The sequence below is a fragment of the Acipenser ruthenus genome, chromosome 13 (genome assembly GCF_902713425.1).
Source record: "Acipenser ruthenus chromosome 13, fAciRut3.2 maternal haplotype, whole genome shotgun sequence".
Taxonomy (NCBI): domain Eukaryota; kingdom Metazoa; phylum Chordata; class Actinopteri; order Acipenseriformes; family Acipenseridae; genus Acipenser; species Acipenser ruthenus.
In genome coordinates this window covers 6,006,034-6,022,516 of record NC_081201.1, presented here as the reverse complement: position 1 = coordinate 6,022,516, position 16,483 = coordinate 6,006,034, and the positions used below count along the sequence as shown (strand labels likewise).

The 16,483-nt window shown below is 41.6% G+C and overlaps 2 protein-coding genes across 2 annotated transcripts; one reads left to right on the top strand and one right to left on the bottom strand.

The window, feature by feature from the left end:
- The first annotated feature begins 573 nt into the window (after positions 1-573).
- On the top strand, positions 574-6,167 carry LOC117417774 (zona pellucida sperm-binding protein 2-like). Its single transcript, XM_059035539.1, has 18 exons — positions 574-678; positions 772-845; positions 1,730-1,810; positions 1,883-2,004; positions 2,174-2,335; positions 2,416-2,451; positions 2,583-2,747; positions 3,088-3,190; positions 3,272-3,459; positions 3,589-3,727; positions 3,868-4,037; positions 4,232-4,326; positions 4,489-4,616; positions 4,772-4,961; positions 5,040-5,181; positions 5,513-5,615; positions 5,694-5,785; positions 6,074-6,167. The coding sequence occupies exons 1-17, from the start codon at positions 674-676 to the stop codon at positions 5,768-5,770; spliced, it is 1,980 nt and encodes a 659-aa protein (XP_058891522.1). The 5' UTR covers positions 574-673; the 3' UTR covers positions 5,771-5,785; positions 6,074-6,167.
- Positions 6,168-10,856: 4,689 nt separating this feature from the next.
- LOC117417797 (zona pellucida sperm-binding protein 2-like) lies at positions 10,857-16,467 on the bottom strand. Its single transcript, XM_034030119.3, has 18 exons — positions 16,363-16,467; positions 16,196-16,269; positions 15,247-15,327; positions 15,047-15,168; positions 14,708-14,869; positions 14,591-14,626; positions 14,295-14,459; positions 13,853-13,955; positions 13,582-13,769; positions 13,314-13,452; positions 13,004-13,173; positions 12,715-12,809; positions 12,425-12,552; positions 12,063-12,252; positions 11,843-11,984; positions 11,409-11,511; positions 11,239-11,330; positions 10,857-10,950 (listed from the first exon to the last, which is right to left on the bottom strand). The coding sequence occupies exons 1-17, from the start codon at positions 16,365-16,367 to the stop codon at positions 11,254-11,256; spliced, it is 1,980 nt and encodes a 659-aa protein (XP_033886010.3). The 5' UTR covers positions 16,368-16,467; the 3' UTR covers positions 10,857-10,950; positions 11,239-11,253.
- Between the last annotated feature and the right edge of the window lie 16 nt (positions 16,468-16,483).

Genomic DNA, 16,483 nt, shown 5'->3' with positions numbered 1-16,483 from the left:
TATATAACCATTTTTATAGCTAGTATGTAATTTCTGAATAATTTCATATATGATATCTATCCTCCTGTTTCTGATTCTAATGCCAGTATCGAGCTTAGAGAAGCTGTAAAAATCACAATATCCTTTTCTTTAAATTCCTCTATTTTGTCTATAGACACAAGTATTGCCATCAACTCTGCAGCACAGACTGATCAATGAGAGAGAGAGAGAGAGAGAGAGAGAGAGAGAGAGAGAGAGAGAGAGAGAGAGAGAGAGAGAGAGAGAGAGAGAGAGAGCGTAAGCATAACCTGTTTTCTCAGATTTAGGGTATTTTGGTCCATCTGTGTATATTTGTAACATCTCTTCCTTATTTTTAACATATTCCTGTCCTTTTATCTTAGTTTCCATTGTATTTCCTTTTTTGCTAATTATTGTAGTTAACAGTTTACATATTTTTGGTTTCAGTAGGGCAATTCTACACCAGGTTTAAAAGTTAAACTGGATTGAGGTCTATTTGGTTCAATTAAACAATTAAGGTTGAAATGTGTAAACCAGTGGAGCCTTGCAGCGGCTATATAAAGATTCGGAGCACAGAGCGGGTATCGAGATACGTGCTCAATAAGAAAGCAAGTCAAGAATTACTTTGGTGTTTGTTAGGCTGCCGAGCGCGCGCACACACGTTACGGTAGACGCAATGGGGTAAGGTGGTAGATAGTTGCTTTAGGTCTGTCGCACGCAAACACATTTTTGTGATTTGTGTTTAATCTCGTATTTTATTTATTTCATTCCCAGGTGGCTTTCGATTGTCTTTTCCGTAGTTATTTTAATTTTCGGATGGATGAATGTAAATGTTCTGGGCCTCGAAGGTAATCTTTACAAATTTCTGTTTGTATGGCTGATGTTTAACTTACAAAATTTAGCTTGGTTTGCTGTTCTGAACTAGATGTCAGTCTAAGGCGTTAATCACTTATATAGGGCTATATTTGCTGATGCATCCCAGTGATCTGCGTTTGTTTGATAAACCCAGCATATCGTTTACTGAATATTTGATTCCCATTGTCCTTCTTGGATGTCCCGCATTTTCTTTGTAGTAATCGGTAGGGGAGATCGGGGATAGTTATCTTTCTCTCCATTACGCACAGATTTGTGCTAGTATGACCAGACTCTGATACAAACGACTTGCATCTGTCGTCTACCAATCCCCACAGTTTTGTTTTAAGAGCTGCTATACATACGGCAAGAGGGCTTGAAATGTAAGATGTCTGTTACAATTGACCCCAGGGTCTGTTGTAACGGGGTTGGGTCCGATCTTTGTTTATTTAAATGGAGTATCTTTTTTTGAAAAACAAATGTTCACAAGGTAATTTTGTTCTACTTTTAAAATGAATATCCCTAAAATTGATAAGTATTATGAAGCATGAATGTTGCTCTGAGTAACAATTATATGAAGGAATGTACCCTACTAGGGCAAAAATTGATTTTTGTAGCTAGAATCTCAGGGCTTTGGTACAGACTGCTCCTCTTCCACAAGCAGACAGAGAACTGAGCATGTGCCGAGTGAATGATGGCACTCTTCCTTCTAATTGGAGAAATTCAAGGTGTTACAACCGTCCCGTATTACAACTGTCCCGGGTCTCCCCCTGTCGTAGTATCTGAACAATTCATATTTTTACTAAGACTCCTGTGGGGTTTTTGTAAGGTTGTCCTTGAGATCTGGGCTTCTAATAATGCAGAACCTTTTGGATCGTAGGGGCTGTATCCTGTCTTCCTGACTCGATGACTTTGGAACTTCCTCTTGAAGCGGCAGCAAATCATCAGCTTTTTGTTTTTGGTGGGTGTGGATAAATTTCTATATATAATATTGTGCACTTTTTTTGTGTAACTATTCTATTTCTTCCACCAGATCGAAACAACAAGCCCATTCAAATCGATCCAGCATATGAACTGAAGTGCCAGTATACAGTGGAGGTGGTGACCGTGTTTCAGCTACGTGTTGGGTATGGAGCATGTGAAGTTCAGGAGCAAGTAAGACTTTACAATTTGGCTTTGGGTGTAACTTGAGTAACTGATCACTGAGCTTTTTGTCTTGTATCAGCAATGCACTGGCTGCCATTAACCACTTCTAGATTGTTCAATTTTTCTGTGATATATTGTCTTGGCTGAGAACTAAAGCTGTTTTTTCACTTCTCCACAGAATAAATCCCTGTTTCTTGCTGTGCAGATAAATTACTTCTCTAAAGCTCTTGGTCAAACAGTCACCAAGAAATACCAAATGGTCTGCTTGCCAACTCAGTCTGACAACCTGCAAATCTCAAGGGAAGTAGGAAAAACACGTTGTACTCAAAGCTTCATGGAGGTTGGTAATGCGTCTTGTATAGCAGTACTGGGCTTTTTTGAATTGAAGCAACTATTGATGCATTCTCACTTCTCTTGTAGGTGATGCTCCCCCAACAGCTTCCTAACTTTGATGCGGTATGTCCATTTCAATTCCTGGGATATTCAAAGCAGTTCATACCGCTACGATCCAGTTTACTTCAAGCTCTGTAAACTTTGAATATTTTTCAGAAGGTGCTTGGACTAATCTCTTCCTGCTCTTGTTCTAGATTTCCAACACTCTCCAAGAATGGCTTGTTGACATAAATAATGGACAAACCACAACTACCATGACCTTGCTGCAGGCTCGGTCAAAAGGCTACGAGTTCACCGTTGCCAACAACCTGATGATTGTCCGAGCCTACTTCACAGCTACAGGAATCCAGAAATTTGGGGTATGCAACGTGTGCCTGTGGCCTCTATAAAATTAGTCTTTGTAGCGGAGAATGATCAATAACTCTGTTGGTATTGAAGTATGACCTGAAAACACTACTACTCCTGTAGTAGTCATCAAAGAGGACATCCATCTATTCAGGATAGTACATCATTTGACATGGGTCTTAACTTTGCTTTCTGTCCTGAGGCAGTTCAGGCAAGCTGTTCCAAGCTACATGCCTATGGTATTGGAAGCAAACTATGCATCTTGGGTAATATCTGAGACTAGAACCTGTTGCTACACTAGGACTGTTGCATGGGTTTACACAAATGCCAATAACGTTTTAATACAACTTCTAGAGACTCCAGTCGGACAAGGTTCTCTACCTTGCAGACCTCACACTGAAGTATGACTCTGGCTTTGGAAAGATCACAATACTTGTATTAATGATCTGCGTACCTGGTAAGCAACTCCCTCTGACCTCCTATATGCACTTGTATGATGTTTTTGTGTTCAACTTGAATGCTGATTTTCTCTTTCTAGCTCCTGTGAGCTGTAACAGAATGAACGTTCTCATTGAGATCCCCTCCTTTGTTGGAACGTTCACAAATTTGTTGATTGGGACTCGCCTGTACCGTCCATCGTTGCCATCTACAGACCTCTCTATATCCCGTCAACAGAACATGTTGCGCATCACTGTGCCAAAGAGACATCCCTTGGCTCGGACCACGGTAAAGCATTGCATGAGGGACCTTTCCACTGACAACCCTGTTCAGGACCTGTGGGAAATTCTTGCCACCATTTACCACTTGTAAAAGCTGGCGGAAGCTTTATATTTTGGGCTTGCTTATGTCTTGCAGGCTTGCCCTCTAGGGTTCCTAACTGGTGTGAAGACTGTCTTGCCAGACACAAAACTGACTTTTAATGTGAGAGGCACCCTGACTTCCATGACTTTCACGCCTGTTTGCCCATGTGAGATGAAAGGGTCTGATCCTGCAGGTGAGTCCCTCTTGAACAAGGGTAATTCTGTTCATAAGTTTGTGGTAGCTTGCTCTCTGCTTCCAAATATCCAGCCTGTCTCAGAATAGGAAATGCAAACATGTTGGCCATTTGCCCAACAAATTGTTTCTGTGCAATAGTGCTGTGCCAAGATGGCTTCATGGATTTTGAAGTGAGCAGCAATGACACCCTGCCACCTCTGGACCTGGGCACTGTGCAGCTGAGGGATCCAACATGCAGACCCTCCGTCTCATCCAAGGACAGCCTTCTGTTCCACATTCCCTTGGCCAGCTGTGGCACAACATCAAAGGTAAACTTTAGGCCCCTGCTTTGTTCATTTAAAACCAACCAGAACTAGGCTTTGCTATGGACATGGCAAACTGTCGTCCTATTGCAAGCTCTGACTAGGCTCCCATCAAAACCGAAATGACTTGAACCAAGCAACTGGATCAAATGCTCAAACTGCTACTGTCAAATGGGTTTAAGTTACAACTTCTTTCACAGGTGATAAATGGCAAACTGGTTTATGAAAATGAAATCCGTGCACTCCTGAAGGATCGACCTTTATTGGGAGTAATTACAAGAGACAGCGAATATGTGTAAGTTTGCTCTGAAAGTGGATTTATAACCATTGCCCTAAAGCATATCTCTTGGTGTACAACTGTTTTACTTTCATTTTTTCAAGCCTTGAAATTGACATGTATAGCCAGATTTTCAGTCAATTGCTCATCCTACTGTCTGTCTCTCCTCCCCCTACCCAGGTTGACTGTGCAGTGCTATTATGATCACACAGCTGATGCTAATCTAATTGTGGATGTGAAGACCAACGCACCCCCTCCTCCTGCTATGGAACAAGGAGACTTGATTGTTGTGCTTCGAGCTTACCCAGGTATGGTGGGTTTAGTCTGTATTGCATGACCTACATAACCATATCTTACCAAGTCCAAAACCAACCCTGATATTGGTTGGACTGTTCTGCATCACGCTATGGGTGCATTCCTTAAGTCACAAATCTTTCCCCTTTTTTTTTTTTTTTTTTTTTAGATGTTCTGTACAGAACTCCCTATAGAGACCAGGATTACCCTGTAGTGAGATATCTGAGGGACCCCCTTTATCTGGAGGTGCAGGTACTGAACAGACTGGATCCAAACATCAAGCTGGTTCTGGATGACTGCTGGGCAACTGGATTCCCTAGCCCAAGCTCCCTGCCTCGCTGGAACATCATTGTTGATGGGTGAGTCCATAAACCCCAAATTGTCACAAGGAAGCCCTGCAGGGGAGGCTTTCTAAATCTGCATCCCTTCTCTTCCAGCTGTCAATATGACGGAGACGACTACATGACGGTGTTCCATTCCATGTCGAAGTTCCTTGGAATTCCGTTCCCAAGCCACTACAGGAGGTTTGAGGTGAAGATGTTCACTTTTGTCTCTGGAGGAGTAGTGCAGACTAACTCGGTAAGATCTGAGATGCTATAGTAAACCAACACCACACTGGAGTAGTCGAGTAGCTTTGTGAAATTGTATATAAATACACGTATCGTGGCAGATGTGTTTGGTGCCAGGTAATTGGTGTTATTGAATTGTTGGTTTTACTACTTTGTGTAATCAGACCTTTCAACCGCATATACTGGGAACTTCATCAAAACTTGACCATGTCAGTCTAGTAGACAAATGTTCAGGAATGGATTTGAAAGTGCATTTGACTGCATGTGTAAAGACTTGTTGATGCTTGCCTGCCTTGTGGCTTCTAATTTAATACAAGCATCTGTTGTGCCACGCTTTCCAGATCTATTTCCACTGCAGCACCTTGATCTGTGATTTGCTGAAACCAGACTCTGATTTGTGTGCAAAGACATGCCCGAGTAGCGCTTCAGTTAAGAGAAGACGAGGTACGATGCAGGTTCTACTATTGTCTGCTCTTCCACAAAGCTTTCTTGTGTTGGTGCTGAAGTGTGATCTTGTTTCAGGTCTAGGCAGTGCTGGATCCACTGCTGTCCTGGGTGAGGTGGTAACCAGCTTGCCAGGCCCTGTAGCTGTGCTTTGAGTGCTTCCAGAAGGAGTAAGTACCCCCCTATATAGCGTTGCAGCAGTGTCCAGTACAGACCATCCTTGAAGTAATCCTTTTTATATGGAATCCCTTTGCTTCAGTGGTCTGTCTATCTAGAAATCCAGTATATACTGTGTATGCCTTTGTCCAAATAGCTCAGTAAACCTAATGGCATGTTGCTGACCTAATTAAGTTCCTATCGGACTGTCCCGGTGTAGCCAGACTTTACCAGTTGGGTGTGTTATTTTAATATTGATTTCAACTACGGCAGTTTTAATCTAACATTCTTTCTCTCTCCAGGTTTTGTAACATCCCACACAAGGCCTAGGCAAACTGCTTGTGCATTTCTTAATGAGGCTCCTGTAATGGGTGAAAATAAAAGTCTTCTCACAAATACGTGTCCTTGGACTGTTTTTTGGTAGTGGGTGTGAATGTGTTTGTCCTTATCCCTTTTCAAGTCCTTCCAGGAACGACCTAGGGCCCATTTCAGAAGTGACTTGGAATCAGATGCTGGGGGGGGGGGGAGTTTAACATGTACAAGTTTTAATAACTAACCCAATTGTGGGTGAAAAATAAGAGGCAATGTAAAGTTCTAAAAACAAACCATGTTTTATTTTATTCAATACAATCCTACCAAGAGTAACTTAGTACAGCCTGTCATTTCTACATGGCTCAATCTCTGTAGATAACAGGGTTGCCAACTGTCCGGTTTGAAGGGAATTTTGTACAGTGTCTGGTCAGAACCACTGACTGGACAGTAGAAGTTTGGTTATTGCAACTGTCCCTGCTCATTTGCCCTCTGGGTATTTCCATTCTCGCTGAGCCAGTCCTTTCAACGCTCCACTGAGGAAATGTATTTATTATTATAGGTCTGGTAAGGTTGAAGTACACTGCAATGTATTGGGTATTATTTTTCCATTCTCTTTTTAGAGGGATGTGATTACTGAGCATATATACAAAACACACACAGCAATGGTTTACAATTTTTATTTTTGTTCTAAATTTCTATAGAAATTTATAGAATGGATTTGTGTTGATTAGCCATTTAATTTAGATTTTTTTTTTTTTTAAGGGTAATCCATAACCATGTTTTAGGGTATCTTCTATAGCCGTTACCTGGTATCATTTTGGTACCTACCCCCTAGCATATCACATTCGATTACAAAAAATTGACCGATATGAGCTCAACAAGCTCCAGTCAAATGTACCCTGAAGAAGGCATTGATCTGTGTCAAATGATTTTATATATATATATATACAGACGTGCTCAAATTTGGTACCCTTACAGCTCATTGAAATAATGCTTCATTCCTCCTGAAAAGTGATGAAATTAAAAGCTATTTTATCATGTATACTTGCATGCCTTTGAAGAGGTGAATTATTGCGTATTCTACAAAGATATTCTAAAATGGCCTGGACACATTTGTTGGTACCCCTTAGAAAAGATAATAAATAATTGGATTATAGTGATATTTCAAACTAATTAGTTTCTTTAATTAGTATCACACATGTCTCCAATCTTGTAATCAGTCATTCAGCTTATTTCAATGGAGAAAAGTAGTCATTGTGCTGTTTGGTATCATTGTGTGCACCACACTGAACATGGACCAGAGAAAGCAAAGGAGAGAGTTGTCTGAGGAGATCAGGAAGAAAATAATAGACAAGCATGGTAAAGGTAAAGGCTACAAGACCATCTCCAAGCAGCTTGATGTTCCTGTGACAACAGTTGCAAGTATTAAGAAGTTAAAGGTCCATGGAACTGTAGCCAACCTCCCTGGGCACGGCCGCAAGAGGAAAATCGACCCCACATTAAACAGAAGGATAGTGCGAATGGTAGAAAAAGAACCAAGGATAACTGCCGAAGAGATACAAGCGGAACTGAAGATGAAGGTACGTCAGTTTCTGATCTAACCTTCCATCGTTTTTTGAGCGAAAGTGGGCTCCATGGAAGAAGACCCAGGAGGACTCCACTTTTGAAAGAAAAACATAAAAAAGCCAGACTGGAATTTGCTAAAATGCATATTGACAAGCCACAATCCTTCTGGGAGAATGTCCTTTGGACAGATGAGTCAAAACTGGAGCTTTTTGGCAAGTCACATCAGCTTTGGAGCTTTCAAAGAAAAGAACACCATACCTACAGTGAAACATGGAGGAGGCTCGGTTATGTTTTGGGGCTGCTTTGCTGCACCTGGCACAAGGTGCCTTGAATCTGTGCAGGGCACAATAAAATCTCAAGACTATCAAGGCATTCTGGAGCGAAACGTACTGCCCAGTGTCAGAAAGCTCTGTCTCGGTTGCAGGTCATGGGTCCTCCAACAGGATAATGACCCAAAACACACAGCTAAAAGCACCCAAGAATGGACAAGAACAAAACATTGGACTATTCTGAAGTGGCCTTCTATGAATCCTGATCTGAATCCTATCGAACATCTATGGAAAGAGCTGAAACTTGCAGTCTGGAGAAGGCACCCATCAAACGTGAGACAGCTGGAGCAGTTTGCTCAGGAAGTGGGCCAAACTACCTGTTAACAGGTGCAGAAGTCTCATTGAGAGCTACAGAAAATGTTTGATTGCAGTGATTGCCTCTAAAGGTTGTGCAACAAAATATTAGGTTAGCGGTCCCATCATTAAAGGTACATCTAGCATCTATTTGCATCTTGCTACATTGTACACCCTATACTTCAATACAACTAAGTAATATACAATTGTGAAGAAACAAGTATTAGAAGTCAGGGGTTCATTTTAAATGTTGAGTGACACCCGGAGCTGGAAGCACATGCACACAGCCTGTAAAAGGCACTGGTACACTTTAATTTTCGATGTCAAAAGGAAAATTGAAACTGGTGTTCCAGCAGGAAAAACAGGTACTGTATATGCAAGAGCTCTTAAGGTTAGCATCCCATGTTATGCTCTGTGAGTAGTATTGCTGGAGTAAACTTAACAGTTTCTAGCCCCCCCATAGTGCCATTATTTACAGTAGCTATTTACTAAATAAGCATTTTCTTCAATTCAATGCAATAGATAGTTTCCTGGTTTTTATTACTTTATTAATTTAATAATGCTCATGATCCATTAATGCCAGAATTTGACCCCCCCAGGAATTTGTAGCACACCCTTTAAAAAGTGAAGCTTGCCAATCTTAGTGGAGCGCTCAAGGAGAGCTACAGGGCCTGGCAAGCTGGTTACCACCTCACCCAGGACAGCAGTGGATCCAGCACTGCCTAGACCTGAAACAAAATCACACGTCAGCACCAACACAAGAGAGCTTTGTGAAAGAGCAGACAATAGTAGAACCTGCATCGTACCTCGTCTTCTCCTAACTGAAGCTCTACTCGGGAACGTCTTTGCACATAAATCTAGTTTCAGCAAATCACAGATCAAGGTGCTGCAGTGGAAACAGATCTGGAAAGAATGGCACAAGACTAAAGAAACTAGTCTGGTAAAATTGTTTAATATCAGATATTGTAGCACTAAAAGTAAACTTACAAAAACTCCCAGTCATTATATACTCAAGATAGAGACCAAGTCTAAATGCAAATTATTGAACATTTTGAAGCTACAGTGTAAATATATCTAGAATGGAGCCCCATGCTAAACAAGGCAACCAAGGAGGCCACAAAAAAACAAATTCTAGCTCGCTGCCAAAAGCTGTATAACATTACTTTGTATTGACTGCAGTTACGGAAACTTGAATGTTGTCAGACTGAGATGACTTGCAGACCATTTGGTACCCTTGCTCAAGGGTACAGCAGCAGTGTCCCCCACCTTGAATTGAACCCACAACCCTCTGTGCAAGAGTCCAGAGCCCTAACCACTACTCCACACTGCTGCCCTACATGCTCAACTGTTTCTTGTTCCCCACAATTACTACATAACCCATTCTCATGGCTCCCCATCCTGTATAAGTAATGATTTAATGCTCTATGTCCTAACCTTAGTCTATTAATATTAGATTCTTCCTCCCTGGTTTTCTCTCTCCCCATATGTTTGTATTTCCCTACATTTGAGTGATTTTTCTAATACACTTCCCTTTCCACTGTTTTCCCATTGTTCTTGCCATGCACCGATTATGTTTGCTTTAGCCACAGCATTCACCTCTGCAGGACTCAAATGTATTATGTCTATTTTTAGAATTTTTTTTTTGTATGCTTCAAAATCCACAATTTCATTTCTTAAGATTAAGATACCTGAGTGACTTAGAATCCAGTCTCATATATATACACACTGTATATATGTAAAATCATTTGACACAGATCAATGCCTTCTTCAGGGTACATTTGACTGGAGCTTGTTGAGCTCATATCAGTCAATTTTTTGTAATCGAATGTGATATGCTAGGGGGTAGGTACCAAAATGATACCAGGTAACGGCTATAGAAGATACCCTAAAACATGGTTATGGATTACCCTTAAAAAAAAAAAATCTAAATTAAATGGCTAATCAACACAAATCCATTCTATAAATTTCTATAGAAATTTAGAACAAAAATAAAAATTGTAAACCATTGCTGTGCGTGTTTTGTATATATGCTCAGTAATCACATCCCTCTAAAAAGAGAATGGAAAAATAATACCCAATACATTGCAGTGTACTTCAACCTTAACAGACCTATAATAATAAATACATTTCCTCAGTGGAGCGTTGAAAGGACTGGCTCAGCGAGAATGGAAATACCCAGAGGGCAAATGAGCAGGGACAGTTGCAATAACCAAACTTCTACTGTCCAGTCAGTGGTTCTGACCAGACACTGTACAAAATTCCCTTCAAACCGGACAGTTGGCAACCCTGTTATCTACAGAGATTGAGCCGTGTAGAAATGACAGGCTGTACTAAGTTACTCTTGGTAGGATTGTATTGAATAAAATAAAACATGGTTTGTTTTTAGAACTTTACATTGCCTCTTATTTTTCACCCACAATTGGGTTAGTTATTAAAACTTGTACATGTTAAACTCCCCCCCCCCCCAGCATCTGATTCCAAGTCACTTCTGAAATGGGCCCTAGGTCGTTCCTGGAAGGACTTGAAAAGGGATAAGGACAAACACATTCACACCCACTACCAAAAAACAGTCCAAGGACACGTATTTGTGAGAAGACTTTTATTTTCACCCATTACAGGAGCCTCATTAAGAAATGCACAAGCAGTTTGCCTAGGCCTTGTGTGGGATGTTACAAAACCTGGAGAGAGAAAGAATGTTAGATTAAAACTGCCGTAGTTGAAATCAATATTAAAATAACACACCCAACTGGTAAAGTCTGGCTACACCGGGACAGTCCGATAGGAACTTAATTAGGTCAGCAACATGCCATTAGGTTTACTGAGCTATTTGGACAAAGGCATACACAGTATATACTGGATTTCTAGATAGACAGACCACTGAAGCAAAGGGATTCCATATAAAAAGGATTACTTCAAGGATGGTCTGTACTGGACACTGCTGCAACGCTATATAGGGGGGTACTTACTCCTTCTGGAAGCACTCAAAGCACAGCTACAGGGCCTGGCAAGCTGGTTACCACCTCACCCAGGACAGCAGTGGATCCAGCACTGCCTAGACCTGAAACAAGATCACACTTCAGCACCAACACAAGAAAGCTTTGTGGAAGAGCAGACAATAGTAGAACCTGCATCGTACCTCGTCTTCTCTTAACTGAAGCGCTACTCGGGCATGTCTTTGCACACAAATCAGAGTCTGGTTTCAGCAAATCACAGATCAAGGTGCTGCAGTGGAAATAGATCTGGAAAGCGTGGCACAACAGATGCTTGTATTAAATTAGAAGCCACAAGGCAGGCAAGCATCAACAAGTCTTTACACATGCAGTCAAATGCACTTTCAAATCCATTCCTGAACATTTGTCTACTAGACTGACATGGTCAAGTTTTGATGAAGTTCCCAGTATATGCGGTTGAAAGGTCTGATTACACAAAGTAGTAAAACCAACAATTCAATAACACCAATTACCTGGCACCAAACACATCTGCCACGATACGTGTATTTATATACAATTTCACAAAGCTACTCGACTACTCCAGTGTGGTGTTGGTTTACTATAGCATCTCAGATCTTACCGAGTTAGTCTGCACTACTCCTCCAGAGACAAAAGTGAACATCTTCACCTCAAACCTCCTGTAGTGGCTTGGGAACGGAATTCCAAGGAACTTCGACATGGAATGGAACACCGTCATGTAGTCGTCTCCGTCATATTGACAGCTGGAAGAGAAGGGATGCAGATTTAGAAAGCCTCCCCTGCAGGGCTTCCTTGTGACAATTTGGGGTTTATGGACTCACCCATCAACAATGATGTTCCAGCGAGGCAGGGAGCTTGGGCTAGGGAATCCAGTTGCCCAGCAGTCATCCAGAACCAGCTTGATGTTTGGATCCAGTCTGTTCAGTACCTGCACCTCCAGATAAAGGGGGTCCCTCAGATATCTCACTACAGGGTAATCCTGGTCTCTATAGGGAGTTCTGTACAGAACATCTAAAAAAAAAAAAAAAAAAAAAAAAAAAAAAAAAAAAAAGGGGAAAGATTTGCGACTTAAGGAATGCACCCATAGCGTGATGCAGAACAGTCCAACCAATATCAGGGTTGGTTTTGGACTTGGTAAGATATGGTTATGTAGGTCATGCAATACAGACTAAACCCACCATACCTGGGTAAGCTCGAAGCACAACAATCAAGTCTCCTTGTTCCATAGCAGGAGGAGGGGGTGCGTTGGTCTTCACATCCACAATTAGATTAGCATCAGCTGTGTGATCATAATAGCACTGCACAGTCAACCTGGGTAGGGGGAGGAGAGACAGACAGTAGGATGAGCAATTGACTGAAAATCTGGCTATACATGTCAATTTCAAGGCTTGAAAAAATGAAAGTAAAACAGTTGTACACCAAGAGATATGCTTTAGGGCAATGGTTATAAATCCACTTTCAGAGCAAACTTACACATATTCGCTGTCTCTTGTAATTACTCCCAATAAAGGTCGATCCTTCAGGAGTGCACGGATTTCATTTTCATAAACCAGTTTGCCATTTATCACCTGTGAAAGAAGTTGTAACTTAAACCCATTTGACAGTAGCAGTTTGAGCATTTGATCCAGTTGCTTGGTTCAAGTCATTTCGGTTTTGATGGGAGCCTAGTCAGAGCTTGCAATAGGACGACAGTTTGCCATGTCCATAGCAAAGCCTAGTTCTGGTTGGTTTTAAATGAACAAAGCAGGGGCCTAAAGTTTACCTTTGATGTTGTGCCACAGCTGGCCAAGGGAATGTGGAACAGAAGGCTGTCCTTGGATGAGACGGAGGGTCTGCATGTTGGATCCCTCAGCTGCACAGTGCCCAGGTCCAGAGGTGGCAGGGTGTCATTGCTGCTCACTTCAAAATCCATGAAGCCATCTTGGCACAGCACTATTGCACAGAAACAATTTGTTGGGCAAATGGCCAACATGTTTGCATTTCCTATTCTGAGACAGGCTGGATATTTGGAAGCAGAGAGCAAGCTACCACAAACTTATGAACAGAATTACCCTTGTTCAAGAGGGACTCACCTGCAGGATCAGACCCTTTCATCTCACATGGGCAAACAGGCGTGAAAGTCATGGAAGTCAGGGTGCCTCTCACATTAAAAGTCAGTTTTGTGTCTGGCAAGACAGTCTTCACACCAGTTAGGAACCCTAGAGGGCAAGCCTGCAAGAAATAAGCAAGCCCAAAATATAAAGCTTCCGCCAGCTTTTACAAGTGGTAAATGGTGGCAAGAATTTCCCACAGGTCCTGAACAGGGTTGTCAGTGGAAAGGTCCCTCATGCAATGCTTTACCATGGTCCGAGCCAAGGGATGTCTCTTTGGCACAGTGATGCGCAACATGTTCTGTTGACGGGATATAGAGAGGTCTGTAGATGGCAACGATGGACGGTACAGGCGAGTCCCAATCAACAAATTTGTGAACGTTCCAACAAAGGAGGGGATCTCAATGAGAACGTTCATTCTGTTACAGCTCACAGGAGCTAGAAAGAGATAAAATCAGCATTCAAGTTGAACACAAAAACATCATACAAGTGCATATAGGAGGTCAGAGGGAGTTGCTTACCAGGTACGCAGATCATTAATACAAGTATTGTGATCTTTCCAAAGCCAGAGTCATACTTCAGTGTGAGGTCTGCAAGGTAGAGAACCTTGTCCGACTGGAGTCTCTAGAAGTTGTATTAAAACATTATTGGCATTTGAGTGTAAACCCATGCAACAGTCCTAGTGTAGCAACAGGTTCTAGTCTCAGATATTACCCAAGATGCATAGTTTGCTTCCAATACCATAGGCATGTAGCTCGGAACAGCTTGCCTTAACTGCCTCAGGACAGAAAGCAAAGTTAAGACCCATGTCAAATGATGTACTATCCTGAATAGATGGATGTCCTCTTTGACTACTACAGGAGTAGTAGTGTTTTCAGGTCATACTTCAATACCAACAGAGTTATTGATCATTCTCCGCTACAAAGACTAATTTTATAGAGGCCACAGGCACACGTTGCATACCCCAAATTTCTGGATTCCTGTAGCTGTGAAGTAGGCTCGGACAATCATCAGGTTGTTGGCAACGGTGAACTCGTAGCCTTTTGACCGAGCCTGCAGCAAGGTCATGGTAGTTGTGGTTTGTCCATTATTTATGTCAACAAGCCATTCTTGGAGAGTGTTGGAAATCTAGAACAAGAGCAGGAAGAGATTAGTCCAAGCACCTTCTGAAAAATATTCAAAGTTTACAGAGCTTGAAGTAAACTGGATCGTAGCGGTATGAACTGCTTTGAATATCCCAGGAATTGAAATGGACATACCGCATCAAAGTTAGGAAGCTGTTGGGGGAGCATCACCTACAAGAGAAGTGAGAATGCATCAATAGTTGCTTCAAAACCAAAAGAGCCCAGTACTGCTATACAAGACGCATTACCAACCTCCATGAAGCTTTGAGTACAACGTGTTTTTCCTACTTCCCTTGAGATTTGCAGGTTGTCAGACTGAGTTGGCAAGCAGACCATTTGGTATTTCTTGGTGACTGTTTGACCAAGAGCTTTAGAGAAGTAATTTATCTGCACAGCAAGAAACAGGGATTTATTCTGTGGAGAAGTGAAAAAACAGCTTTAGTTCTCAGCCAAGACAATATATCACAGAAAAATTGAACAATCTAGAAGTGGTTAATGGCAGCCAGTGCATTGCTGATACAAGACAAAAAGCTGTGCTCCAAAGTGATCAGTTACTCAATTTACACCCAAAGCCAAATTGTAAAGTCTTACTTGCTCCTGAACTTCACATGCTCCATACCCAACACGTAGCTGAAACACAGTCACCACCTCCACTGTATACTGGCACTTCAGTTCATATGCTGGATCGATTTGAATGGGCTTGTTGTTTCGATCTGGTGGAAGAAAAAAAAATAGAATAGTTACACAAAAAAAGTGCACAATATTATATATAGAAATTTATCCACACCCACCAAAAACAAAAAGCTGATGATTTGCTGCCGCTTCAAGAGGAAGTTCCAAAGTCATCGAGTCAGGAAGACAGGATACAGCCCCTACGATCCAAAAGGTTCTGCATTATTAGAAGCCCAGATCTCAAGGACAACCTTACAAAAACCCCACAGGAGTCTTAGTAAAAATATGAATTGTTCAGATACTACGACAGGGGGAGACCCGGGACAGTTGTAACACCTTGAATTTCTCCAATTAGAAGGAAGAGTGCCATCATTCACTCAGCACATGCTCAGTTCTCTGTCTGCTTGTGGAAGAGGAGCAGTCTGTACCAAAGCCCTGAGATTCTAGCTACAAAAATCAATTTTTGCCCTAGTAGGGTACATTCCTTCATATAATTGTTACTCAGAGCAACATTCATGCTTCATAATACTTATCAATTTTAGGGATATTCATTTTAAAAGTAGAACAAAATTACCTTGTGAACATTTGTTTTTCAAAAAAAGATACTCCATTTAAATAAACAAAGATCGGACCCAACCCCGTTACAACAGACCCTGGGGTCAATTGTAACAGACATCTTACATTTCAAGCCCTCTTGCCGTATGTATAGCAGCTCTTAAAACAAAACTGTGGGGATTGGTAGACGACAGATGCAAGTCGTTTGTATCAGAGTCTGGTCATACTAGCACAAATCTGTGCGTAATGGAGAGAAAGATAACTATCCCCGATCTCCCCTACCGATTACTACAAAGAAAATGCGGGACATCCAAGAAGGACAATGGGAATCAAATATTCAGTAAACGATATGCTGGGTTTATCAAACAAACGCAGATCACTGGGATGCATCAGCAAATATAGCCCTATATAAGTGATTAACGCCTTAGACTGACATCTAGTTCAGAACAGCAAACCAAGCTAAATTTTGTAAGTTAAACATCAGCCATACAAACAGAAATTTGTAAAGATTACCTTCGAGGCCCAGAACATTTACATTCATCCATCCGAAAATTAAAATAACTACGGAAAAGACAATCGAAAGCCACCTGGGAATGAAATAAATAAAATACGAGATTAAACACAAATCACAAAAATGTGTTTGCGTGCGACAGACCTGAAGCAACTATCTACCACCTTACCCCATTGCGTCTACCGTAACGTGTGTGCGCGCTCGGCAGCCTAACAAACACAAAAGTAATTCTTGACTTGCTTTCTTATTGAGCACGTATCTCGATACCCGCTCTGTGCTCCGAATCTTTA

Coding starts and splice junctions, on each gene's coding strand:
- LOC117417774 (XM_059035539.1), top strand. Junction 4,327..4,488: donor ACAAGAGACAGCGAATATGT/GTAAGTTTGCTC, acceptor CCCCCTACCCAG/GTTGACTGTGCAGTGCTATT. Junction 5,616..5,693: donor TTCAGTTAAGAGAAGACGAG/GTACGATGCAGG, acceptor ATCTTGTTTCAG/GTCTAGGCAGTGCTGGATCC.
- LOC117417797 (XM_034030119.3), bottom strand. Junction 13,770..13,852: donor ATTAATGATCTGCGTACCTG/GTAAGCAACTCC, acceptor ATCTCTTTCTAG/CTCCTGTGAGCTGTAACAGA. Junction 13,174..13,313: donor GAAAGGGTCTGATCCTGCAG/GTGAGTCCCTCT, acceptor TCTGTGCAATAG/TGCTGTGCCAAGATGGCTTC.